The following is a 27367-nucleotide window of genomic DNA, read 5'->3' on the forward strand; positions in this document are numbered from 1 at the left end:
CCTTGTGTCTGTTGCAGCGGGGCCTCTTCCGTTGTGAAGGAGCAGTAAGCTGTGTGGAGCCAAGACCTGGGCCTGTGTCTACCCTGCAACTGGCTGTGGGAGATGCCCAGGGCCACATGTACTTTCTATCATGGGAGTAAGATGGTTGGACAGAGACAATCATCTGTCTGAAGACAAAGTTTGAAGATGCCATAATGCCAGCTTTTCAATATTTATTATACAAAAATAACAGCAAAATCACAAGTTCTATATTGTCTGATTTGTCACTGATGAGCTAACCTAAAGAGGGTAGAAAACAAAGGATTTCCTCCCTCACCAGAGCTGGGAGAAGTTGAATTGAATTTTTAGCAGGTATCGCATACGAACCTGGCTTGGGTCATAGACAATGAATTCATTGTAATTGAGGGTATAGCCCTGTGGGTTCAGAACTCCTGTGTCACTTGCTGGTCCTAGGGGCACTGTAGTTCCATTTCTACCAGAGGAAAGAAGATAGAAAGGCTTTGTTAAAAAACCTGTCTGGTCAAGGAATAGAAAGAATAATGGGACTGGTTAAGACAACTGTGACTACTTACAGAATAACATAATGGGAGGGATTGGGAGCCATCTTGCCCATTCCCTTGGTGCTGTGTTTGCCCTGCAGCAGTCCTGCTGCTTCAGGATTGGCCTCCAGCAACTCATTACATTCACCCAGAGCTACCTGCAAAACAAAATGTCCGTGGGATTCACATGCTGTGCTTCCCTGTGATAGCTGATGGTGATAACATTTGGGAAGGACTTTGGTAGAATCCTTGTCACCAACTCTCTCATTAACAGATTCCCTTAAGCGTTAAGAGTGGAAGTGACTGAGGTCACAGAGCTCATAATTTGTAGGTCTAGAACGTGAACCCTCATCTTTTCACTCCTAGTAAAACATGCTTGTCCCTGAGAAGGAAGACTATTGGCATTTCCATCATTCTTTGCCTCATTTCAGCTGCATGCAGTAGTATAGCACAAAAAGCCTAGGAAAGGGTTTTTGTTTTCATCTTCTCCCACCCTGAGGAGGACTGATACTGACAGGAAGTGGGTCCTATCAACTGAGCCCCTTCCTCACCTCTGATAACAGCAGCAGCCCAACATCCTTCAGGCGTGAAGCAAAGCAGTAATTGGCACTTTTGGAGGACATGTCAGCAAAGTATATTCCTTTTCCAAACTGCAATTGAAAGATATATACCTAGGTCAGCAGCTGAGCGCATAGAAGAAAAGGAATAGCTGAATATAGCACTAGCCCTAGATTTTAAAAGTCTTCAGCAAAAGATCAACTCACACCCTGGGGTTAGGGCTTTTACTATGTTTTCCTACAACTTTAGTTGAGTGGATATAATGAAGGTAGAGGAACCTTTGCTTTCTAAAGACTAGGAAAAAAATCAGGTTTTTTTGTTTTATTTCAGGAGTTAGAATCCTTGATAAAAAGCTTTTAGAAGCTAAAGCCTTGTAAGAAAAGCTCCATAAGTCATTCCCTAATTGATAAATGATCAAAGGATATGAACAGGCAGTTTTCAGAGGATGAAATTGAAGATACCTGTAAGCATATGAAAAAATGCTCTAAATCATTACTGATTAGAGAAATGCAAATCAAAACAACTCTGAGGTACCACATCTCACTGGTTAGATTGGCTAAGATGACAAAATAGGAAAATGATAAATGATGGAGAGGATGTAGGAAAATTGGAATACTAATGCATTGTCGGTGGAGTTGTGAACCAATCATTCTGGAAAGCAATCTGGAACTATGCCCAAAGGGCTATAAATAATTGCATACCCTTTGTCCCAGCAATACCACTTCTAGGGTTGTATCCCAAAGAGACCACAAAAGTGGGAGGAAGACCCATATGTACAAAAATATTTATAGCAGCTCTTTTTGTGATGGCAAAGAACTGGAAATCAAGGGGATGCCCATCAAATGGGGAATGGCTGAATGAGTTGTAGTATATGAATATAATGGAATACTACTGCACTATAAGAAATGAGGATCAGATGGACTTCATGATAACCTGGAGAGACTTATATAAACTGATGTTGAGTGAGAAGAGCAGAACCAGGAGAAATTTGTATGTAATTATAGACACATCCTATCTGTGATGACTGACTTTGATAGACTGGACTCCTCTCAATAATACAAGGTTGTAAGACAACTCCAAAAGACTCATGATCAAAAGAGATATACCCCCATCCAGACAAAGAGATGCAGAGTCTGAATGCAGACTGAAACAAACTACTTGCTGTGCTTCTTTTTCTTGTTTTGTTTTGTTTCCTCTTACCCACTGTTTACTCCATTGGTTATAATCCTTTACAACCTAATGTTTAATGTGAAGGTATTTGTACATTGAATACCACCATGGGGGAGAGGAAAGAGAGGGAGGGGGAGAAAATTTGTAACTCAAGGGATTGTGGAACTGAATGTTGTAAACTAAAAGTAAATAAATTAATTTTTTTTAAAAAAGGCCCAGCTATCAAAGGGGTTCAGAATATCTAGATCCTAAATTCTATTTTCCTTTGAATACCTAAGAAACAACTGTGAAGTTTGGTTGGGAGTCCATGGGGTGGGGTGAAAGGCACCTCAGTTTATATCAGGTCCCAGACATCAGTCACAATTTCCATGACCACTGAAGGGAGTTGAGGCCTAACTTCGTGTATCAGACTAGAGCTCTGCAGAACCTGGGGAATTATCACCAGAACAGGAAGAGTTCCACTTTAAAGACATCAAAGAAAGGTCATGACTGTTATGTTCAACCTGAGAGTTCCAACTGTACTCACCATGTAGCCTGTGACAGGTGCTTCAGGTGGGGCAATTCGAAGTCCATGGCTTAGGATCCCCACCCAGTTACCCAATCGAGAACCATGCCACAGCAGCATCCTAAGGGAGAGCCAATAGTATCAACATGTATCTTTTGTTGCTTCCCTTCCTGCTAGGCTATGGATAGGACCAAGTATACAGTTTCTTTTCCTCCCTCTATACAAATCATATGCCCATACTCAGTTCTTTAGGAAATCAACTGAAGAGAAATCAGACAGAAATTTTTCATACCAAGGCCAAAAACAAACTCAGACCTATTGGGAAGATCCTTCCTGAAGGCTTCATTTTCACCCTCTTTCTCAACTTCAAAGACATCAAGCAAGGTCATAGTGTAGTCTTTATGCGTAGGAGCATGGGTAGAATGTAAATACTGTGAGATCACCTGGATGAGGAGGTGGAAGAAAATGATTTTAGGCTTCGGATCACTAAGGCCATACAGGCAGAAGTATTTTTCTCGGTCTCCAGTTTTACAAGCCATTTGGGAAGAGGACCCACTGAGCTAAAAATCTTATGGCTAGTAAAAATATGGACTCTTTTTGTTAATGGATTTTAGAGCCTAATGTCAGAAATGATAATAGGAAAAGGAAACAGGGGCACTTTCAATAGGGGAAAGAGAAGAAATCTTTTATCACTTTGAATTCATGACAGGAATGGTCCAGGGGGCGAAGACCACAATGCAGTTTTCTATAATGCTGGTCCAGTGGGTGCTCTGGGATCTTCAGCTCTGTCTCCACCAGTTTGATAGCAATTTCAATGTCTCCCAGTGCCTAAAGGCATAAGATACATAGTGGTGAGAGATGATGGATCCTAGGGCTAAAGGAAATAGGACATCCATCAATCCACATATCTCACCTCTAAAAGCTGTATCTTTTCTTTCAATTCTTGCTCTGTTTGGATTAGAGGTGGAGACCGGAGTCTAGGGCCAGAGATATAAGCAAACTGTTATGTACTTGTTAGCATAAACAAGTGTTAGCAGTTCACAAAAAGAATGATTTAAAGGACTAAAATAAACTCTATAAAAAGGTGTACTGAGGAACCAGATTACTTAAGAGTAGATCAAAACCTGAGAACAGAATTTCCAGGTATATTAAGAAATAGGTGCCATGAAGAAGACAGGAGACAGAAAGGAAAAACTTTCTAATTTTCTAACTAAGGCTTGCTTTACAAAGGACTACAGAATTCCCTTCTACATGGAATGCTTATAGATACTTGATTCATCTCCTGATAATAGGTTCTCATGGGAGAATGGCTGTACTACTTTTACAGCTGTAGAAAATAACAAGGAATACATCAGCTTGCAGTCAAAGGGGTGTTCCACTGGTACTTATAATGCTAGGTCCAATTCTTCCTAAAGCTAGAAACTCTAATTTAGCTGAAGATTAAGGATATAATCTGACAAAAAGATGCAAATTCCTAAACAGGAGACTGACTGCCCTGCTTCCTGAGTTGTTCAATCCTAGTTTGGGATCTAAGAAGGACCTTTGTTTCTCAAATAAGAGAATGTCAATAAAGGTACTCTCTTCTGCTGGTAAATTTCTTTGCATTGATGAAGAGGACAAGACTGAAGGTATATTATGATTGTAGTATCCCAGAGGCAACCTTACCCAAAGTCATGTGGGATCCTGGTATAGAACTCATTACATGCTTCCACCAGGGTCCGCCCGCTGTGTCCAGACCGGATACAGTCTTCTATCTTCTTAAGTGACTGGTAACCTGCCTTGATTTGTGCCACTGTCAGCTTCCCTGTAGGCCCAGTCAAAGACCAGATTTCCTAAATGAGTTTCTGATCTTTCCCTTTAGATCATTTAAAAAAGACTCCAGGCTCCCCCTCCTTTTGCTACTTCCAATTTGATACTAGTACAAGGAAAGTCCCACCTAGACTCATGGGGGAGAAAGAACATCGAACTTTGGAGACTGGGGGAATAAGGGAAAAATTCAATACAGAGCTCATACCCAGTGGGGCTTTTTTGATATCGTACTTCATCTCCACCATCATTTCTTCCATGGTCTGAATATTGCAAATCAACTCTATCAACTCCTGGACTGGAAGCTCCAGTTGAGACTCTACTTTGGGAGGTGAAATGGGAGCAAATGTGCCTTCTTTTGACTCTTCTTCACCCTGAGACAGATTATAAAACCAATTTGGAAAGGATTATAGGGGTAATCTAGTTCTATCCACTACACTTCTATATAACACCCCCCCCCCCAACAAAGTCATTCAGTCTCTGATTGAGTACCTCTTGTGGTTGCAAATTTATTATTTTTAGAGGCAACCCATTCCATTTTTAGACTTTTTTTTATCTTTACAAAGTTCTTTTTTTGGTTTAGACTCATGGTTTCATTGGCATAAGGAATCCTTCATAAGGAACTTCCTCAACCAATGTAGAAAAGGAAGTCCTTTCTAAAGAAGTCTTAAAGAATTGCCTACGGCACTGAGAGGTTAAGTGACCACAAAGAGTTGAGGCTGGACTTCAAGCCAAATCCTCTAGACTCCAAGGCCAAATCTCTATCCACTACACCTGTTTCTCAAAAAGTTTTTTATATTGAACCAAATTTGCCTCTGTAATTTCTGCCCATTGTTCCTACATCTGCACTCCAAAGCAACACAGAATAAATTTATTTCTTTTTCAAATAACAGCTTTTTCAAATACTTGAAGATATCTATCAAATCTCAAGTCCTCTTTTACAAGCTAAATATCTCTAATTCCTCTCACTATTTCCAGAGCCTTTACTATCCTCCTCACTATTCTCTGGTCACATTTCCATTTATAAGTGTCCCTCTGCTTAAAAAATGGTAGCCAAAGCTGAGCACCATATTCCAGATGGAATCTTATCCATGCACAATATAGTTGGACCACTACTTTTCTTGTTCTCTACACTACTCTTCTACTAATACATGGTAAAGTAGCAAATGAAAATTCCCCGTAACCTCCAAGGACATAAGAAAGATCTGCTCCCTCCTCCTGTCTACCCTGTCTCATTCTCATAGCCCCAACTAACCAGTCTCATCAGTCACAAAATCTGGTGAGTCTTAGTCCTCAGGGAATAGTCAATCCTTGGAGGGAAGGGTAGCTCTACTTAAGGTGTGCTGACTACAGCATGGCCATTTTGCTAGCTCTCATCCTGACAGTGAGATGGAATAGCTTTTTCCCAGAGGTAACATTAGGATATACCTGAGTATTGGTTGAATAGTCCAACTGTAGCATATCATATTTCCCAGGGACTTTCTCAAAGCTGCCACGATCTTCCCAACTATTCTTTGTTTTGTCAAAAAATCTGTGGAGTTCAAAGGAGAAGGGGAGAAAATCCATGGATGAAGCTACAAGGACATTTTCAGCAGTCGCAGCAACTCTGCCTGCTCACAAATGACCTTCTCAAAGTCCCATTTATGGCACAGAATGATCTCATACATCACTTTTCCATAAAACCTGTATTCAAGGATTCTGGAGAGATGGAAAAGGCCAGGAAAGAGAGAAAACTTAGAGGGAAGAACAGAATCATAAGGGTTTTCAATGTATATGTGCATGAATCACTAAGCCTAGGCACAGAAGAGCCTAGGATAACCTAAATAGCTCCCATTTTTCTGTCTTGATAAGCAGGTATTTCTAGGGATTTCAGTAGGTCTTGGGATATATATGGAAGGGAGAGGGGAGGAGGGGGGAGTTGGAGTGAAAACAGTCTCTAATCTCTAGTTAAATATTCTCCAAACATTGGAAGTCTCCTTTCCCTTGCCTTCCCAAAAATTCAGTCCTGTACCATATACTTGAATTTTACAGCCTAAGAAAGGCTCAACTGATAATTCCTACTTGACTAAGAAGGTAATATCTTAGTTAAAAGAAGATACTCTGAAGGATACTTTCCTACCCACTTGCTAGGCCACTCACTTCTTCTGAAATATTTCCTTGGCTTTGTTGAGATCCCCAGAACAGGTCACCAAATTGTGCTGTCCAACCTTCCCAACTGCAAAGGAAAAACCGGTAAGAATGTCAATCCTTCAGAAAAGCTCAAGCACTGTACGGTTGATTAAGACAGAGAAAAACATCATTTCTTCAGGACTGCTATTCACTGCTAGGCAAAAGAAGGCTACAATGGTTGAAGGGGACCAAGATATCACAGGGCTTAAGGAGTTGGGTGGAGTTGGGTAGAGTTTGGGAATATGTTGATTTTCTTAATACAGATAACATGTATTAAAACCTCCATAAAAGAGAGACCCAAATCTAACTGCCAAATTGCTCTTAGTTTTGATAGGGTCCTCTTGGATCCTGCAGGATGGAAGTTTCTGGAGGACGGTACTGCTTCTCTTTGCACTTACTTCCATCCCAGGAACAATAACTTTTATTTCTTTCCTTAAGAAACCCAGATTGATCTCTGTACCACTCCTACCCTTCAGGATTCCCATATGATCAATTCTAATCCAGAAAAGCCTTCAGTTATTGGCAAATTGTCCTTCCAACTTTTCAAATGTTGAACCCCACCCCCAAATCCCCTACTATAGACATCACCTCGGCCCCATCTCATCCAGACACTGAAGTTTCTCTGTCCATCATCTTCTAGCAGTTGGATAATATAATACTTGTTATTGTTGAATTGGAGATTGGTCTATGATTTAGATAAAAAATAGCACACAAACATAAATTAGGTTGTGTAGGAAATTCACATGAACAAATGACTCTTCTTTGGATATAAACACCAATTTTCCCCCTGGGAAATAAGTAGTGTGGGACAAAGAACTTAATTTTATGAGAAAGAGCTAAGGAAGAGGAATGAGAACCAAAAGAAACTGCCATTTCCTCATAGCTTTTAGAAAGCATTCTGCAATTCTAAGGATCAGTTAAGAGCCAGTGAACATCCTGAAGCTCTGAACTTAGCCCCAAGTAACCTGTTCTGGCTTCTTCCATTTTGTCCCTCTGCTCCTTCTCCCATTTTTTCATCCTTCCCCATCCTTAAAGACCTAAGCCATTTGATTGTCCTTGTTCTTAATCCATTCTAGTCTCCAGTAATCATTTTCTCAAGGAAAACAAAAAATAATTTTACAATGTATTTATTACAAAGAAACAAGCTCCCTCAAACCTAGAGGTGCAGGACTACTCTAGTTCCTGGTTCTAGATGTTTGTTCTTTTGTCGGTACTGACCACAGCCATGGCTCTATAGCAATCTGACAGAGAGCTAAGAGCAGGCAATGGCAGAAGAGGACAAAGGGCAAGGACCTCTGTCCCTTCAACTAGGGGTGTAGAGTGGGGCCACGTAGGCCATTCTGGGAAGAATGTGGCCTTAAGTAGTAGCATCAGGGCAGAGTACAGCTGTGAATTGATTGGAGTGAGGAGAAATCCACAAAGCAGAGCTTGGCCTCTACACCGGAATACTGTTCCCTGCATTGTCTGGCCCAGCATATACTTTCTTTGGTTGTATACACAGACCTTTTTTCCCTTCCCTTCCTAGTCTCCTAAACATAGTTAAAAAAAACTAGTCAGAATAGGACCTTCTAGCTTGCTTAATCCAAAGTCCTCATTCTGAAGATAAAGCATAAAAGAAATTGCCAATTTCCCAGTGAAAAAAGAAAGAGTGGGTATAAGGAAGTATAACAGGTTTGTAATTGGAAAAGTTGTTGTAATTGGTGGGACCTACCAAGTAGAAAATTTCTTTTTCCCCCTCTCTCCATAACCACTTCTAAATAAGAACTATATGGCAACTTTATAAAAGAAAGCCAAGGAAATTAAGGAAACTTGCTGACAAACAGACAGCTTCAGCTTAAGATGTCTTTTTTTTTTTTAAAGCAATCAGGGTTAAGTAACTTGCTCAAGGTTACACGGCCAGTTATTTCTGGGTGTGGTGCTAAGTATCTGAGCCCATATTTGATCCCCAGGTCATCCCAACACTGGAGCCAGTGCACTTACTCACTGAGCCACCTGGCTGCCCCTCAGCTTAAGATGCCTTGGAAAAGATTTGATTCTAATAGTAGGCAGGTGTAGTACTGTGTTATAGTGAGCATTGTAAGTCAGTCTGTACCTAGTGTAAGGAATTAGAAACACATCAACACAGGGCGGCTAGGTTGCACGGTGAGTAGAGCACCAGCCCTGGAGTTAGGAGAACCTGGGTTCGGATGCGGCCTCAGACACTTGATACACACACAAAAAACTAGCTGTGTGACCTTGGGCAAGTCACTTAACCCCAACTGACCTACCCTCCCCCTCCAAAAAAACAAAAACAAAAAAGAAACATATCAACACTAGGACCCTAACAATTTACAAGAAAGTTATTTTTCAAACAGGCCTTTCCTTCTTACCTGGTTCAGCATAACGTCATACACATCATCCCCTTCACAGTATACATGGGCCTAGAAGATGACATGTCAGACATAAGGAGAGCTGGCATTTACCAAAAAAAAAAAATTATCATTTGCAAAGCACTTTACATAACCAATCTCATCCTCCTAACAATACTTTGAGGGACATTATCAAGTGCTATCACTACCCTCATTTTATAGATGAGAATCAGGTTCAAAGGGGTTCCATAACTTGCTCACAGTCATGTATAGTTGGTCATTGTTGAAGGCAGCACTGGAACCTCAAATCCTGGTTTCTCTTCACTATACTTTACTCTCTCTGACACCAGGATAGACTGGGCCCTGAGCAAGACCTCAGGACTTCTCTCATCTCTACTGGGACATGTTCTGACAGGGCAACACTTCAAAGAAAATGTGCCAGAAATGGCCCTGATCAAAGCACTCATCCCCATTTGCAGATCTCAGAAGCAGGAGTAGCTGGCTCCTCCAACATCTTGCATCACAATTTAAACACCTACTTCTTTGCCCTGTCTCCAGCAGGATCAAGTTATGGCCCAATCCTTTTTAAAACCTCTGCCCCACACCCAATAGATGCTCCCATACTGTGGAATGGGTTCTTTTGGGACACTGCCCCATAGTCCTCCAGCCTCAGGAGAGATGAATCACTAGCACTAAATTCTATTTTAGCAGCAATATCTATCAAAGGCAGGACATTTTTTCTAAAGGAAAAGTGGCAAAACAGTCTGATCAAGGATTAGGTCAAAGGTCTCTCACCTTTCCCACCTTAACTGTACACTCTGGGTCCACTGGAGTTTTGCCCTTCCGTAACAAGGTCTTCACTACTGAGGAGATATAGATAAGCACTGTTTACAACTGGTGCTTGAATCAGAGTAGAATGTAGAGGACAGCCAGCACCCTTTTCACATGGTAATCTTTCTATTTCCTGATCAATCCTGTCTGGATAACTAGGAGATAGGAAGACAAGACAGAGCCTTTTGGGAATATCTCTGATTAATGTGTATGACAAGGTAGAAAAACCAAAAAAGGAAACTGAGAAGGAACCCTGAGAGACAGGAGAACTAAAGTGATCAGTAGTGTGAGATGCTGCAGAGATCAAGAAGGATTGGGAATGAAAAAGACCATTAGATTTGGCAGTTAAGAGATCACTGGTAACTTTGGAGATGGTAGTGTTTAGTTGAATGATGGAGTCAGTTGCCTTCAGGGTCTCCAAAGGATGGTTATTTCAGATCACATCTCAAAATGGCACAGAAGTTACTCAGCAAAGCTGAAGGGTCCAATAGAAACCTATTCCCCCAAAGTGCCTTTGATGTTCCCTTCTCTCCCACCTGAAGCTAACCTTTATTCTCTTTGTTCTTGTCATTCCTCTCAGCATCTGCCAACGGTGCTTCTTTCACTCCTTGTACCACAAATTTACCTCGGGCTTTCTTGGCTTCAGAAGGGCATTCCACATTGGATATGTTTCCAGTACTTTCTCCATTAGCTTCAGTCAACTCCACAGCCACTAACAGAAAAAAAAAAAAGAGTTAAGTACAATATAAAGAAATGATAGAATTCTTTTTATATGTGAGATCTCTCTGGCAATGCAGCAGGGGAAAGGAAATAAGGGGGAAATTTTTGATGATATAAAAACAAAAGATATCGATAAAAATGCATTTTAAAAAAAGAAAAGGATGAAAGAAATATAAAATATGACCTTTTCCCTGAAAAACAAGTATTTTTCACAAAGAGTGAGCTGGGCAGTAGAAAAAAAAGGCTAAAACTTCAACACATTTGTTACCAATAGTTCCTATGCCTAATATTCTTGACATTACTATTGTCTCTGAGTAGTTCTCTCCTACAATACCTGAAGAGCTAATGGCCCCAGTTCACTTGTCAACCAATGACTGACCATGAGCTAGCTCCTCAACTTCTAGTGTTTTTTGTGATTCTCTGTCCCTACTCTTTGATTTCCTCTATGAACTGAGACTTGTTTTTCACAATGTTCCCCATGCTCCTGTGAATGAATTATCTCCTATCCTGAAACACTGAACAAGTTTTCTCCTTAATGTCTCTTTATCTAAGCCCGCCTCCCCCTACCCCATTCTCTTCAGGTTATGTTTCCTAGTATGTCTTAGTCCTTCTTTGTACACAGGAGCAAGCCTTGTATAGCCCATTCCCTTTTCCTTTACTATATCCGTAAGGATCTCAAATTAGCTACTTCTTTCTCCATACATCAAGCCTATGCTGAATCTCAGGCACTTCTCATTAAACTAACGACTACATATACCTGAAGGCCGGCGCTCCATTCTGCACTGGGATCCACTTTTGCAATTGGTTTGTACCATGTTGCCCACATCTAGAGAAAAATGTTTTCGGCCAAACATCACTTCTATCTTCGACTCACTGCTTTCTGCTAGAGCTGCCTCCAGGGCCAGGCAAGTTTTAGCATCATATGGGATCCAGTCATCTTCCTCATTGCTCTGCCACCGCCAGACAAAATCTAAAATGTAACAACATCAAAAGGAGGCTTCTGTAGGAATGACGGTGACAAGTCTCTGCATTACCACCTCTGCTCTGAAGTATTTCTCAGAAAGGTCTCAAAGGAAAATATAAGTTGCTTTTCTTTCTTTCCCAAGGTTTTACTGGGTCTTTCAAATTTGAGTCAATAAACACTTACTAAGTGCTTTGTCTTTTTCAAGCAATATATCTACCACCCAAAGGTCCTGGAAACCAAATTATCTAATACAGAAATCCCAAGAGGCAAATCACTTTCCTGATCTTCTGTTTATAATCTAGGAAGAAAACCCAACAAAACTCCTTTTTAATGGTAGTGCCAGGGATAAGGATAATATTCATATTACAAAATGTGTTATGATTAGAGGCACTATAAATCATTATGAAGACAACAAATGTGACTTGTAGAGATTACTAGCATATCTTTGAATGATAAAATAATAAATAATGGACTTATAGTATCTGTCCCTAAAATGAACACCTCCCAATAAAAGAATACACACTTACAGGAGCCATGTTCCTTGATGGCAACAGCAATTCTCCTCTCAGTCCTTGTCTTTGTGTTCCTTTGGACCATCTTCTTGAAGTCCATCTGGAGCTTCATGTTTCCACTCTCTGATGAGATATTTACTAAAGTACTTCCTTTCCTGAAAAATAACCCCAGTTTGAGAAATTATCCCTACTCAAGTTCCTAAAATCAAAATCCTGGTAGCTGCTTTCTACAGACATCCAGATCACTCCCCTTCATTCATCAATGAGTTCAGTACATGGCTCACAATTTTTCTCTCTTCCACAACACCTGCCCTCATACTAGGGGACTTCAACATACATATAGACCCTCCCTCAAACCACCCATTCAGTTCCTCAACCTACTCACTTCCCATGACCTACTCCTTCGCCCCATCTTAGCCACACACAAAGATGGTCATACTTTTGGTCTTGCAATCACCCACAAAATGTACCAATTCCATGTTCGAGAATTCTAAAATCCCCTTATCTGACCATAATCTATTGGCTTTCCACTTGTTCCTCTGCCTTCTGTTGCCAATTCAATTTTGTCCACACATTGACCTCCAATTCCTTGACCTCTCTGTTCTCTTCCAGGCCATCTCTCTTGTAGTAGCCACACTCTCTTCTTTTCTCCATCTTGATTCCTTGGAGAACCAGTTTCAACTTTACACTGTTTTCTTGAGTCCCTAGTCCCCTTATCATACCACCAACTGCAAGCTGCCAAGCCTCAGTCTTGTATCATTCCCACCATCCACCACCTTTGCTCCTATACATGTGTTGATAAGATGAAGAAAATCATACAACTATTCTAAGTCCACTACAAACTTATGTTACACAACCTAAACTGGGCCCTCAATGCTGCTAGACAATCTGACTATACCTCCCTTATCAACTCACTACCCCTCTCTCCACAGCAACTCTTCCAAACCATTTCATGCCTCCTCAAATTTCCCATGGTGCCACCCTCTCTCCACCCTCTCAGCTGAGATCCTTGCCTCACATTTTACAAAAAAATTGAGGTAATTCCTTCTTATTCCTTATTTCATATTACTTATACATATATATATATATATCTTCTACCATTATCTCCTCCTTTACCCATCTCACATGATGAGGGGGCTTTACTTCTTACCAAGGTTATCCTCTCTACCTGTACAAGCAATCCCATTCCATCCCATCTCCTCCAACAGATTTCCCCTGTGTCCTCTCCATTCTATCACCTATCTTCAATCTCTTCCTATTGGCTCCTCCCTACTACCTGCAAAACATGCCCACATCTCTCCCATTCTCAAAAAACCCTCACTTGATACTTTCATCCCCCTAGTTATTGTCCTTTATCTCTTCTGCCCTCTGTGACTGAACTCCTTGAAAAGGATAATACTTCCACTAATACTCCCCCACTTCCTCTCCTCTCACTCTCTTCTTTTTCTTTGTTTTTTTTTCTCACTCTCTTCTTAATCTCCTACAATGTGACTTCCAACCTTTGTTCCACTAAAACTGCTCTCTCCAAACTCAACGATGATTTCTTAACTGCAAAATCCAAAGGCCTTTTCTCCACCCTCATTCTTCTCAACTTCTCTGCAGCCTTTGACACTGTTGATCACTTTCTTCTCCTGGATATTCTCTTCTCTCTAAGATTTCAGAGAGAAAACTTAGTTTTCTTTCCTGGTTTTCTTATCTATTAGATCCTTCATTCTCCATCTCCTTTGCTAAATTCTCATCTAAGTCATACCTTCTAAATGTTGGATCATCATTCAAGTCGTATTCTCCAACTATAGGTGTCCCAAAGTGCTCAATTCTGGGCCCTCTTCTCCCTCTATACTACTACTCCCTTTATACCTCATGATCTTATCAGTTCCCATGGATTTAATTCTCATTTCTATGCTGATGATTCTCAAATCTGCCTATCCTGCTCCAATCTCCCTGTTAACCTGGAATCTTGCATTTCCAACTGTCTTTCAGATGTCTAGAACTAGATGTCCAGTAGATATTATCTTTCCCTCTAAACCATACCCTAACCACCAATCTTCTCTATTATTGTCAAGGGCAACACCATCCTCACAGTTCCTCAGGCTCTCAAGTGTCAAGATATTAGGAGACACCCTGTTTTTCAGAACTAAGGCCCAGTAAGCAAGCTGTGCCTTGAACTTGGCATAACAACAATCCTTTTAATTCGCCCTCTGGATGATCTCAGCCACAGCAAAATCCAAAAATTGGGATTTATGCTTTTCACAGTATGTGTAATGACTACATTATTTAAATTTGTTGGCACTTCCCTATTCCCAAGGGATTCTGACCTGACAGCAGGGACTGCAGCCAAACGTGCTACAGCAGAAAGGGACCAATCATATCTCCTGATATGCTAATAATATAAATGCTCGTAATTGCAAAGTGAACTGAGCTAGGTGCTACACTCCTATTTCAGCCACATTAATCCTGGTTCTGTACCCCAATGAACAATCACAAGGCTAATGACTTGAAATAGTCACAAGGCTCAACAATTCTAGTAACCTGGAGACTGTACCCATAGGATCAAAGAATGCCAGCATTGTCCCCAAAAGTACCTGCACAAGTGAGCCCACTGTGGGAACTGTTTATTCAAGACCTAAGAATGACTGTTGTAGTTCAGTCCTTTGTGGTTTTTATGCTTAAAAAACCGTACCCCTACCATAAACAAATAAGCCCTCCTTCTCTGGAAGGTGGACTTTGCTTGCAAGCATTTTCCTCACTGAAATTAAACCACTATTTGATTCCTGACTCATCAGCCTTTGCCCTGCTTTGTTTAGCTCTGGCCATCCTCAGCTTAGGAACAAGTCCAGTCCTGATTATATTTAAAAACTCTTTTGTCACAAGGTAGGTGTTATCCTTGATTCCTCACTATCTCTCACCCCACATATCCAATCAACAGTACCTATAAATTTCATCTATGGAATATCTCTCAAATATATCCCTTATTCTCCTCTGATACTACCACCACTCTAGTGCAGACCTCTATCACCTCACACTTGGAATATTACAATGGCCTGCTGGTAGATCTGCTTCTCTAAAGACTCTCCACACGCCCCACCTTCCATTTAGCCCCCAAAGTTACTTTCCTAAAGTGCAGGTTCAAACTTTATCACTCCTCCAGTCCAGGATCAAATACAAAATCCTTTGTTTGGAGTTCAAAGTCCTCAATGACCTGGCCAACTGCCTACCTTTACAGTCTTCTTCTTCCTTATACAAGGTATAAGTGTGTGTGTGTGTGGGTGTGTGTGTATACACATATATATCCTCTCCACATACTCAGATACTAGCTTCCTGTTCAAGGAACAAGATCCTCCATCTCTCAGCTCTGGTCACTTTTTCCAACTGTCCCCCACACCCAGAACATTCTTCTTCCTCATCTCCACCTACTAGTTTCCCTCGATTTTTTTAAGTCCCATCTAAAATCTCACTTTCTACAGGAAGTATTTCCCAGCCCCTTTTAATTCTAATGCCTCCCTCTTTTAATTACTTTCTATTTGTCCAAACTAGGAAATTGAATCGCTTCCATTTGAATTGTTTTAGGAATATTCTGAAGATCACCTGGAAGGATAAGGTACCAGATACTGAAGTCCTTTCTTGAACTAAACTGCAAAGCATTCAAACTCTATTGCAGACAGTGCAATTCCAATGGGCTGGCCATGCTGTTGAATGCCAAATGTACACTTGTTAAAAAGACTATTCTATGGAGAACTCACACAGGGCAAGTGATCACATGGGGGTCAAAAGTGATATAAGGATCTCAATAATGGAATCCTAATAAAGCTGCACCCAGCCCCAATATTCTAAATATTCTAACTTCATTATAGGCCTGGCCCCAATGTCCTAACCTCTTCATATATGCCTCACTGCTTACTGAAACAATAGGTGTGTCCCTGAACTCTTAGTTCTCACAGAAATAGAAGGTGTGTCCATGTGATGAGAACCTAGTTACTGTCTCTACTTGGTCACTGCCCCCAGACCCATTCCCACAGAAACAGGTGTGTTCTTGTATTCAGTCAAAATCACATCATCCATCTTGACCAGACAGGACCACAATAGCTAGCCAGTCAGAGGGCATAATGACCAAAATGTTTAACCACCAAATCATAGATGGGACCCCTCCTCCATTACCTAATCCCTTAACAAACCCCTCCACCATTACCTAATCCCTTAACAAACTCCTCCTGCCTTTTTAATATGATATTTCTCTATTCTATGTAAATTTGTTATATAATTGCATCTTTACCCTATAAAAATCCATCTTGCTTTCTCTAAAGTTGCTGATTCCTATTGGAACTTAGCCCGCTTCATGAGAGGCGTCAATCTCAATAAATGCCTATACTTGGATTAGAGGTGGGTCTGACTGAATTCTTTGATATGGATCCACCACAATACATCATGAAACCACAACAGTTTTGGGGTGGGCAGAGCCCCCACCTCAACAGTTTTTGGTGTCCCTGGTTTTAAACCACAATATCAAGTTCTCTCTTAAAAACTTTGGAATTGATTGTGTGACAGGGGAGACACTCACTGGCACAGGACCACATAGCATGGTGTACCCTCATCAGTGAAGGTGGTGTGCTCTATGAGTAAAGCAGAACTGAAATAGTTCAAAAGAAACTTGAAAAAAAAAGAAACTTGAGATTCGCAAATTTAGAGAATCCACCCCAAATGGTCCCATAGACTTGTACCCAACCTGGAGCAGAGCATTCCAAGCTTGTATTGATCTCATATTGGTCTGATCAGCCACAGTTGGACACACTGTAATTTGACTCTAACATAGTAGGGTCATTTTGTTCCTTATGAAGAACAAAGGACAACATTTGTCCTGTATATAGCTTTTTTGTACATATTTGTTTGTGAGTTGTCTCCTCCATTAGACTGTGAGTTCCTAGAGGACAAGGACAGTCTTTTGCTTCTTTTTGTATTCCAGTTTCTTAATCCTTAACGAGGCAAAAATGGAAAACAAACTAAGTCCCATGATGGAATCTATCCAAAAGGATTGACAGCAAGGGGGAGAAAGGATAACTGATTCTCCAGTGTAAAAATCAGTAGTTCCTTGATGGGAGAAAAGCCACACAACCTAAAACACAAAAAATTAAAGATCTGCCTTATGAATCTTAGCATTATCTCACAGAACTAGCTACTGAAGAACATTTCTGAGATGGAGAAAAGGATGGTGAATAGGAAACTGACCTATTAATACTCAAGTGAATTTTTCCCCTGTAAAAGAGATTCTAAGAGACTATTGAGAATGCTATGACTCAGAGACCAGTGATATTTTCTTAAATATCTGTAGTCTGTTACTCTAACACAGAAAGTTGGATAGGACTAATTCAGTGTAAGTGAGAATACAAGTCAGAGCATGAACCTGAAAGGACTCAATTCTCCTGCTAGCATCCCCAGGAAACTGATCCTTTGGAGCAAACCTTTAAACCTCAGGTATAGAAAATTGAAGGAAATTCTGAATGGTACTGACCTGAAAGCCTCTGTTATCTCCATATCCTGAGCAGAAGAGTACCAATGCCAGATACCCTCTGAGTCCTCCCATTGCCAACGAAATTCGAGGCTAGGTGAGGCTGCCTCACTCTTTTCAGACTCTGGGCACTGAAGCTTTACCCTTGCACCTGGAGAGGAAACAGAAACGGAACATGGGGACTCCCATAGGGGTTGGGGTCCCCATAGATCAATGAGAGTAGGAAAGGGAAGAACCCCGAATACCATGATAAAGATTCAACTGTTGGTCCTGGAATGTGGAAGACTGTGGTTAAATCCTACCTAGGACAATTTCTAGTTGTTCCCGGGCATATTTGTTTAACTTCTCTGAGCCTCGGTTTTCTCCTCTGTAAGGGGAGTGGAACAGACGGTTACTAAGGTCCCTTCCAGGTCTAGCTTTGGTTGTGTAAAATGAAAGGTCTGGACTCACGGGCCTTTTTAAGGTCCCTTCCCCCTCTGGTCAAGTTAAGCCAAGCAGCATTTATTAAATGCTTACTGTGTGCATCGCAGACATAGCGCAAAGTGCTGGGAGGTGCTCCCTTGGGGAAATCAGTCTAACGATGGCGACAATATAGCACACAACTGTGTTCTAGTTCTGGTTGTAGATCTGTAAAGTGTGGGGCTTTAAGATCCTTTCCAGCTAGTGTTGTGACTATCTCCGATTTATTCCCCATATATCCTGTTTGTACAGAGTTTGCCCCGGGAGCTCCTTGGGGGCAGGGGTTGTTTCTGCCCTTCTTCGGTGCTCACAACAGTGCAGCACACCGTAGGAGCTCAATAAATGCTGGCTGACTGGTCTCAACTCCCTGCTCTGAACTCACGGACCCGTGAGAGGGGGTGGAAAGAACAAGCCAGGGCAGGGAACCAAGACCGCACAAACACCAGGGCGGGAACCCCAGCCTGAAGACCCAGGGCAGAGGAGCCGGCTCTGCGTCAGGCCGGACCCCTGACCCCCGGCACCAGCCATGTCCCCGCAAACACTCCCGCGAGGAAGCCCCATCCTCGTCTCGCCAATAGCAAGCCCGGAAGGCTCCGATTCCCGGAGACCAATCGGAGAGAGGTGGGGGGGAGGGGAGGAACGCTCCCACCGCCCCCTCTCTCCAACCCTCTCGCAAAGCTAAACCTCGACACCTGCTTCGCACCTCGGGCGTGGCCGGTGCTTCTTCCCCTTCCGCGCGAGGCCATAACGGTCTCAACCGAATCCCAGCCGGCCCACCTTCCGGGACCTCTCTCTGACTACAGCGCAGGCGCGCGTCCCGACGACCGCAGAAGGAAACGGGATTTCCCGCGCTAGGGAGGACTGGAAGGCGGTGCTCTACTTTGACGCAAGCTATTATTTGCATGCCGCCAAGGATCATGGAATTTTCACCCTCTGCAAGAAAGAGTATGCATTTGGCGAACCTTATATAGCCCCGCTAGCGCGGGAATCTACATAGGGCGGAGGGAAGCTCATCGTTGGGGCTACGAACTGAGTGCATTACGTCACTCACCAACCAAGCCCTTGGGAAGGTCTGAGACAAGGGCCAATAGCGGCCCTAGCAGGGCTCCTCCCGCAATTGTGGGGGGGTGAGTTCCCAGAGAATGGGGCCCGTGTCGGGGGTAGACTGGGCAGGAGAAGCCTGTGCGGTTCCACCCGATGTGGGTGACCTGGGCGGATGCCTCCCCCGACTGGGCTTGGAAACGACTCACGGCCAGCGAAGTGAGTGCAATGGCTGAGGTGGGTTACCTCCCCGAGGATCCCATAACCCAATTCAGACTACTCTCCCACGCCCGTTCTTTTAAAAAAAATACAATAATAAGGGGAAAAAAATACGCCAGCAATAATTTACTTGTTACTTTCCATCAGCAGCTCAGGCTTGGACTCTAGGAACACCTAGAACACCCGCCAGTCCCCCGCCCCCCAGCCAGGTGCCCCACCCCATTTTCAACTTCCTATGCTCTCTTCCCTTGTTAGATTGTAAGCTCCATGGAGACAGAGAATGCCTTAGCACAGTTCGTGAGGCCTAGTAGGCGCATAATAGTTAGTTATTTGAACTTCCTAAAGCAAAGAAAGAATTTATACTGGGAAACACAAGTAGCCTATTAGTTGAAGAGGCTCAGTGGGTGGGAGGATATGCAAATAGGAATGTTTGAGCCACTTTTACTAACCACAGTGATGCAAAAATGGTTTTTAAAAAATTAATACGCTACAACATATATTAGAAAGATTCACATTATAACCAGCTTAAATTTATCTCAGGAATGCAACTTTGGTTCAACATAAGGAAGATGAAATATAATAAATAATTTTAATAATATAAACAATAAAAAAATTTTTGTTTCAAAAAATACTGAAAAGGATTTTGACAAAGTCTAGTCCCCAGAGCTAGAGAAATTCTATTCAAAATGACTGCAGAAGCTATAAAATACTTGAGAGTGGCTCTACCAAGCTGCACCCAGAACCACCTATACACTATATAAAACTAACTATAAAACACTCTTTGCACACAAATAACTGCAGAAATTTTCGTTGCTTATTGGTAGGTTGAACCAAGATGATGAAAATTACAATACTACCAAAATTAATTTACTTATTCAATTCTCTACCAATAAAACTACCAAAGGACTCTTAAAGGTAGAAAAATAGTAAAAGCTATTCTGGAGATCAATAATTTCAAAGGTAATAATGAAAAAAAAAAGAAAGAAGGCAGGAAGTGTCATTACCAAATCTCAAACTATACCACAAAGCAGTAATTCTTAAAAACAGTTTGGTACTGATTTAAAAACAGAGAGTCAATCAGTGGAATAGGTTAGGTACAAAACAAACATACAGAAGGAAACAAATACAATTGCATAGTTTTGACAAACCCAAATATCTCTAATCCTGGAGGAAGGACTCATTATTTGACAAAAACTTGCAGGAAGACTGGGAAGTGGTCTAGCAGAAATTAAAATTAGAACAAAACTTCACACTGATGAGGTACAGACTCTGGGAACCCCCCTGAATCTTCCCACTTGATGAGGCGTTTGCCTGAGGCCATAAGCCTTTCATTATCTCTAGGCCCAAATCCCTGTTACACATCACAAATACTTAGGCTCCTTAAGAGTCTACCCGTTATGGCAAATATTTAATAAATTTTGTTTTACCTTGGCTGAGAGAAGGCTTGAGTTGAATTCATTTGGTAGGACCCAGTATGCTGGTATTTTGGGGTCTCAAGCACCCCTAAACGCCAAACCTCAACACCATATTCTAAACAAGCACCAAATGAATACATGACCTTGATAGACAAAGTCACATCATAAAAAAGTTAGGGGAAAAGGAAGAAATTATCTTTCCAATCTAGGGATAGAGGAAAAAATTTCAACACTAAACAAATGATAAGATAACAGAAGAGAAAGCAGATTATTTTGGTTAGATAAAATGTAAAAAATTTTTGCACAAAAAAACCAAATATAGTTAAAATTAGAAAAGAAACAGAAAAATAGGAAAAATCCTTGCAACAATTTCACCAAAAAAGGTCAAATTTCCAAGACAGTGAATATAACTGACTCTAATTTACAAAACTAAGAACCATTCCCCAACTGATAATTGGTAAAGTATAAGAATAGGCAATTTTTCAAAGGAAGAAATCCAAGCTATTAATAACCATATAAAAGATGTTCGTGATGAGGGATGGCTCCCAATAGGTTCAGCAGGAACTCTGATCTTATCTAAGACCAGAACCTGCGATTCAGTCTGGAAAGAATTCAGCTCAGGCTTACTTGGAATCAGAGTTGAAAAAGTTTATTATATGCCTTAAAGCGGGCAAGGATCCTTAGGGGACCTGAAACCTTAAAGGGGTAGACTTAAGGTTTATATAGAATCATCCATAGTAGAACCCGTGCCAATTATGCTAACTAGGTGGGTCAAGGGCTGATGGAGAAGCGCCCAGTCTGCCTCCCATCAGTGTCATGCTTGACAGGATTGATGTCTGGGAACAATTGATATCTGGGAATCAGTGGATAATAGGCAAAGGAGTTAACCCAGAGATAGGGTCCTGAAGGATTCATTGAGGCAGCCAAGGAGTCAACCTAGAGATAGGGTACTGAAGAATTCATGGGGGCAACGAGACACTATGCAAGGGGGAGATAATAGTTGCCTAAGCTGGAATGTTTATAGATACTTTTGTGAAGGATTGATAGGTATAGCTTGCTAGTGTTTCAAGGCTGAGATAAACAATCCATGAGTTGTTGCTGGGCACAATTAATGCTTTGAAGCTAGGGGCAGGGGGAGAAGGGACAGAGTTAATACTCTGAGACTGGGATGGGGGGGGGTAGTGTGATTTTACAAACTTGTTTTACAAATTGATGTTACAAAGTTTTACAGACTGATGTTACAGATATAGATCCCAAGCACCCCATCATTACTGATGTTACAAATTGGTATTACAAATTGAGTTTACAAATAGATTTTACAAACATAGATCCCAAGCATCCCATCATTACAAATTATTAATAATTAGGGAAATTCAAATTAAAGCAACTCTGAGATTCTACCTTATACATATCAATTTGCACAGTTAAAAAAAAATGACAATTGTTGAAGAAGTTGTGGGAAAACAAGTACACTAATGCACTGTTGGAGGTGTGTATAAGTCCAGCCATTCTAGAAAGCAATTTGGAACCATGCTTAGAAAGTCACCAAACTAGGTATATCCTTTGACCCAGCTATTCCAATATTAAACATACTGGCAAAAAAATAAAAGAAAGAGGGAAAGGATCTACATATTTAAAAAAAAAAACATTTTTAGCAGCTCTTTTCATTTCAAATAACCCTAATTGGAAAGTAAAGGGCTATCCTCCTACTGGAAAAATAGCTAAATGAATTGTGGTGTATGAACATAATGGAATATTATTGGGGGTGGAGGGGCAGAGTCAAGATGGTGGAGTAGAAACAGGACTTCCACGCAGCTCCAGCTTTCACCTCCTCCAATTCATGTAAAAGGTGACTCTGAAGAAACTTTGAAGCTACAGAACCCACAAAATGACACAGAGAAGCTAACCTCCTGCTGACGACAGCCCGGCAGGAGTCGGCCAGTGCAGCGCTCTGGGAGCCAACCACAGCCCTGCACTTTTTTGTCCCAGAGCTGCCTGACCAGCCACTGCCTGGAGGGACTTCAGATCACCAGCAGCTGTGGCAGTTTCCAGAATTATCAACACATAGATGCTAAGGACACAGTGAGAGGTTAGAGGACTTTGGGATCCAGTAGTTGGAAGTTCTTGGACTTTTGCCACCCCTCCCTCCCCATGAGAAGTGGCTGAGGTGCTGCAGCCCTGCTGCCGCAGCAACACATAGCTGCTTCAACTCCTGGCCTGCAGATTGTGGGGGGACCAAGCAACCAATCTGAGGGGTAATTGCTCTTGCTTTAGCCTGCTTGGATCTGGATTGAGGTCTGGGGTGAGGTCCTGGGGTGTTTGACCAGCTTCCCAGAGTGTGTGGAAGCTTCAGAGAGGGTACCCAACTAATACCTTCGGCAGGTAAGAAAACTCCAGAGTTTGGTACGAAGCTCCCCTGTCTGGTAGCACAGTCCTACTGTGGCAAAAAACCCAAAAGTCAAGTAATTGAGTGGCAACATGAGCAAATGAAGGAAGCAAAGTAAACAGAACAACCTAACTTTACACTCCTATTTTGGGGACACAAAGGACCAAAGCATGGAACAGGAGGAAGACAGTGAAGTCAGAACTCCTGTACTAAAAGCTTCCAAGAAAAATACAAGCTGGTTACAGGCCATAGAGGACCTCAAGAAGGAATTTGGAAATCAAATAAGAGAAGTGGAGGAAAAATTGGGAAGAGGAATGACAATGATGCAAGAAAATTATGAAATGAGAGTCAACAACTTGACTGAAGAAAATAACACCTTAAAAAACAGACTACCTCAAATGGCAAAAGAGGTTCAAGAAGGCAATGAGGAGAAGAATGCCTCAAAAAGCCGAATTTGCCAGATGGAAAAAAGAATCTCAAAAGCTCACTGAAGAGAATCATTCCTTAAGAATTACATTGCAGCAAATGGAAGATAGTGACTTTATGAGAAATTATAAGAGAATTATTCATTAGAGAATTATTAATATAAATAATATATTATATATTAATATAAATAATAAATATTATTAGAAAATATTACAAGAAATTATTTATGAGAAATCTATTAAACAGATCCAAACAAATGAAAAAATAGAAGGCAATGTGAAACATCTTATTGGGAAAACCACTGACCTGGAAAATAGATCCAGGAGAGATAATTTAAAAATTGTTGGACTCCCTGAAAACCATGATCAAAAAAAGAACCTAGAAATCATCCTTCAAGAAATTCTCAAGGAAAATTGCCCTGATGTTTTAGAACCAGAGGAAAAAATAGAGGTTGAAAGAATCCACCCATCACCTCCTGAAAAAGATCCCAAAAAGAAAGCTCCTAGGAATATTATAGCCAGGTTCCGGAATTCCCAGATCAAGGAGAGAATATCACAAGCAGCCAGGAAGAAACAATTTGAATATTGTGGAAACACAATCAGGATAACCCAGGATCTGGCAACTTCTACACTGAGGGTTCAAAGGACTTGGAATATGATATTCCAGAAGTCAAAGGAGCTGGGATTAAAACCAAGAATCAGGTGGCTAGGTGGAGCAGTGAGTAAGAGCGCCGGCCCTGGAGTCGGGAGACCCGGAATCGGTTTCTGGCCTCAGATACTTAGCTCCCACTCAAAATAACTGGCCATGTAACCTTGAACAAGTTACTTAACCCCAATTGCTTTAAAAAAATTAATTAACTAAATAAAATAAAACCAAAAATCACCCACCTAGCAAAATTGAGTATCATGTTTCAGGGGAAAATATGGTCATTCAGTGGAATAGAGGACTTTCAAGCATTCTTGATGAAAAAAACCAGAGTTGAATAGAAAATTTGGCATTCAGATACAAGAAGCAAGAGAAGCATGAGAAGGTAAACAGGAAAAAGAAATCATAAGAAACTTATCAAAGATGAACTATTTATATCCCTACATGGAAAAACAATAATTGTAACTTATGAAACTTTTCTCAGAATGAGAATAGTTGAAGGGAATAGAATTGTGTGTGTGTGTGTGTATGTCTATATAGGAGGGTATATGGGCATATGAATACATATGTGAATGTGTATATATATATATGTGTGTACAGGTATACATAGATAGAGGGCACAGGACCAATTTAATAGGAAGGGATGATATTTAAAAGGTGAAATTAAGAGGTGAGAGAGGAAATGAGAGGAAATGGGGAGAGACAGAATGGGGTAAACTAGCTCATGTAGAAGAGGCAAAGGAAAATGGTTACAATGGAGGGGAAGAACAGGAAGGCAAAAAGAAATGAGTTAACCTTATTCTCATTGTATTTGGCTTAGGGAGGGAATGACATATACACTAAATAGGGTATCTCACCCTACCGGAAAATAGGGGGGAAGGGGATGAGAAGGGGGATGATGGAAGGGAGGGCAGGCTGGGGGGGGGAGGGAAGTTGAAAGCATGAACTTTTGAAAAAGGACAGGATCAAAGTAGAGAATAGAACAAGTGGGAGGTGGGATAAGGAGGGAGGGAAATATAGTCAGTCTTTTACAATATATCCACTATGGAAATGTTTTGCATAGCTGCACATGAACAACCTATATTGAATTACGTGTCTTCCCAGTAAGGGTGGGTGACAAAGAAGGAAGGGAATGAATCTGGAATTAAAAGTTTTAAAATCAAATGTTTAAAAAATATATATATATATTATTATTATTTTACATGTAATTGGGAAATAAGACATACAGGCACTGGGGCATAGAGATCCACCATGCCCTTCTGGAAAGTCGGAGGGGGTATGGGAGAAGATATGGGAGAGAGCAGATTGGAGGAGGGGATATCCAGTGGGATCTCTATTTTGGGGTGGTGGGTAGGGGAAAAATGGGGAGAAAATTTGTAACTCATAATCTTGCAGAAATGAATGATATAAACTAGAAGTTAATAAAACATTTGATTAAAAAATAAAAAAAATTTTTAAAAAGAAATGATGACAGTGACAATTTCAGAGGAACCTGAGAAGACCTTTATGAACTGATGTAGAGTGATGTGAATAGAACTAGGAGAACAATTTAATGATAATATCATATAGAAAAAATAACAACAAAATTTTAGAACTCTGTGTGATAGTAATAGAATATAAAGATCCCCCTGTATTGGCTTGGTTTTCAAATTGATTGTGTTAAAACCCAGAGCTTGTTAATCCCACCTGTGGGATGGACTTGTTGACTTGAAAAGAGAGATACAAACTGGGAGGAGCTGGTGACGTAGATCTGGGGAGACAAGAGAGAGGCAGAAGAACTTTTTTGGAAGCAGCACCCTCGTGGAGGCAGAGAGAGACTGAGAGGATTGCTGAGGGCCACTTTGAATCACCCTGGACTTTCGAGACCTGCCCCCGGAGCTGCCAAGGACTGAGGAGACATGGCTGTTTTGCTGGTACTTTGTCTGTTTTGATGTTCTTTTGCCAGATTTGTCCACTGGTGAAAGACAGTCCTGTTGAAGAAGTCCTGGAACCTGGCTGTTGGCTAAGAGCTCCTGAGACTGTCCTGCAGACAGAGAGTGAATACTGTCCACTGGTGAAGGACAGTGCTGTTGTTGCAGGAGTCTGGGAACCTTTCTGTTGGTTCAGAGCTACTGAGACTGTCCTGCAGACAGAGAGTGAATACTGTCAACTGGTGAAGGACAGTGCTGTTGTTGCAGGGGTCTGGAGACTGTCCTGCAGACAGAGAGTGAATACTGTCCACTGGTGAAGGACAGTGCTGTTGTTGCAGGGGTCTGGGAACCTTTCTGTTGGTTCAGAGCTACTGAAACTGTCCTGCAGACAGAGGATGAATTAATGAAGAGACTGGCAATGTATCTTGTGGCCTTGCTAAGCCTTGTCTCCCCAGGAACTAAGATTGCTGAGAACTTGCCTCAGGTCAAGATGAAGAAAAGATGAAGAATATTTGGGTATTAAGTGCTGTGCTTAAACTTGATGTAACTCTGGGGTAGATTCAATTGTGATCCAGGGGTGGGGAACTTTTGACCTTTTGGTGTTCTATGGTTGAACAAATGAATGTACTTTACTTATGTTTGGAAACTAATCTCCATTTGAGAAGAGGGGCTTTGTGGTGGACTAAATGAAGGTATAGCCTGGGGGTGGAGTAGTATTTAGAACAGGGACTTTGTAATTGATTGAATGAATGGAAGGTCCTGGGGTGGGGTAGTACTTGGAGATTATTTAATCACACCTAGTAAATGCTGTATTTTGAATGATGTCATGTTTTGACCTTCTCTGTTCTTAATTTGTCACTGAATAAAATGGAGAGCACCTATGCTGGTATTCTGAACCTTGGGAAGTTGCCTTTCCTTGGCATTACATTACACTCTGACAAGCACCATGATAAATTACAAATCCAATAGGATAAAGATGAAACACAGTACTCACCTCTTGACAGAGATGAGTGAAGGTGAACTTAAAATGACAAGAAACATACACTTTCAGAAATATGTGAATTTGTGCGAATGGGAATCTGCTTTAAGAGTATGTTTTTTGCTTTTAATTTTCTCACTAGGGGTAGTAACAAAAATACCTGTATTTAAAATAATCAATTTTTTAAAAGTTTATGGGATCATAGATTTAGAAATGGAAGTGCTCTTAGAAGCTATGTTGTCCGAGAATTCTCATTTTATGATGA

The 27367-nt window shown here is 41.2% G+C and overlaps 2 protein-coding genes across 3 annotated transcripts in view; one reads left to right on the plus strand and one right to left on the minus strand.

The window, feature by feature from the left end:
• Positions 1 to 2479, plus strand: part of TEP1 (telomerase associated protein 1) — a 58530-nt gene extending 56051 nt beyond the window's left edge. Inside the window, exon 57 of the mRNA XM_069097696.1 lies at positions 18 to 2479. Coding sequence (XP_068953797.1) covers positions 18 to 140 — 123 coding nt within the window. The 3' untranslated portion in view covers positions 141 to 2479. The remainder of the gene's footprint in view (positions 1 to 17) is intronic.
• PARP2 (poly(ADP-ribose) polymerase 2) lies at positions 196 to 19029 on the minus strand. Of its 2 annotated transcripts, none has more exons than XM_069097704.1 (19): positions 18785 to 19029; positions 17626 to 17773; positions 12138 to 12277; positions 11404 to 11616; positions 10474 to 10638; positions 9891 to 9955; positions 9117 to 9167; positions 7336 to 7432; positions 6718 to 6793; positions 6007 to 6109; positions 4787 to 4952; positions 4438 to 4576; positions 3686 to 3749; positions 3466 to 3600; positions 3088 to 3215; positions 2794 to 2893; positions 1091 to 1189; positions 573 to 697; positions 196 to 472 (listed from the first exon to the last, which is right to left on the minus strand). In XM_069097704.1, the coding sequence occupies exons 1-19, from the start codon at positions 18825 to 18827 to the stop codon at positions 313 to 315; spliced, it is 2217 nt and encodes a 738-aa protein (XP_068953805.1). In that variant the 5' UTR covers positions 18828 to 19029; the 3' UTR covers positions 196 to 312. The 2 variants fall into 2 exon arrangements, with proteins under 2 accessions (XP_068953805.1, XP_068953804.1); XM_069097703.1 differs by having other exon boundaries at positions 9891 to 9958; positions 18785 to 19025.
• Between the last annotated feature and the right edge of the window lie 8338 nt (positions 19030 to 27367).

This window comes from Petaurus breviceps, unplaced genomic scaffold, assembly GCF_028583685.1.
Source record: "Petaurus breviceps papuanus isolate PSGF00001 unplaced genomic scaffold, PetGlider_PUasm1.0 37, whole genome shotgun sequence".
Taxonomy (NCBI): Eukaryota; Metazoa; Chordata; class Mammalia; order Diprotodontia; family Petauridae; genus Petaurus; species Petaurus breviceps.